The sequence below is a fragment of the Nestor notabilis genome, unplaced genomic scaffold (assembly GCF_000696875.1).
Source record: "Nestor notabilis isolate BGI_N333 unplaced genomic scaffold, ASM69687v1 scaffold18774, whole genome shotgun sequence".
Classification (NCBI taxonomy): domain Eukaryota; kingdom Metazoa; phylum Chordata; class Aves; order Psittaciformes; family Psittacidae; genus Nestor; species Nestor notabilis.
The window spans coordinates 27,255-27,841 of record NW_009924581.1 but is presented as its reverse complement, the minus strand read 5'-3'; the positions used below and the strand labels follow the sequence as shown (position 1 = coordinate 27,841).

Genomic DNA, 587 nt, shown 5'->3' with positions numbered 1-587 from the left:
ATTTTATATATATATATAAATCAAGCCATTCTCCAAAGCACACCTGGAAAAATGGAGATTTTTAACCATGCTGGAGTGACATTTCCACCCCATTCATGTATTTCCAGTGTGCTTTTCCTCCCCTGGAAAACCCCAAGCAGAAACCCCTGCTGGCTTTTCTCTCAGACCTGCCAGCCTGCAGAGCCCATGGGTGGAAGGGGACTGACCATCCTCTGCCCAATGTGTTTGTGTTTTGCATTTCAGTCTCTGGAGGGCCTGGCAAAAAGCCACATGCAAGCTGGTGCATCCAGAACTTCAACAGAAGTGATAAACAACTTCCTCATGGGATAAACCAGCAGCAACAGGATTTTCTTCCTTATGCTCACATTAGCAATTTACCTTCATGATTACGAAACTAAATACCCATCTCCCCACCTGCAGCATCTGGTGATGATAAAAAGTACAGGGGTGCCCTCTTGCATGGAGTGGAGTAAAAATCCCACCACATTTACTCTCTTACTTCCACAACATGTGATGAAAATCCAGTCTGAGACATTTCCAGTCCAAAGGAGATTTCATTCTTGTTGGTTCCTTAAAAAAAAAAGCAG

At 43.8% G+C, this 587-nt stretch overlaps 1 protein-coding gene across 1 annotated transcript in view; it reads right to left on the bottom strand.

Moving 5' to 3' along the window:
- Positions 1–499: 499 nt before the first annotated feature.
- Positions 500–587, bottom strand: part of LOC104404280 (integrin alpha-11-like) — a gene marked incomplete at its 3' end in the record, with an annotated part of 25,405 nt that continues 25,317 nt past the window's right edge. Inside the window, exon 10 of the mRNA XM_010012671.1 lies at positions 500–570. Within this exon, the coding sequence (XP_010010973.1) occupies positions 500–570 (71 nt within the window). The remainder of the gene's footprint in view (positions 571–587) is intronic.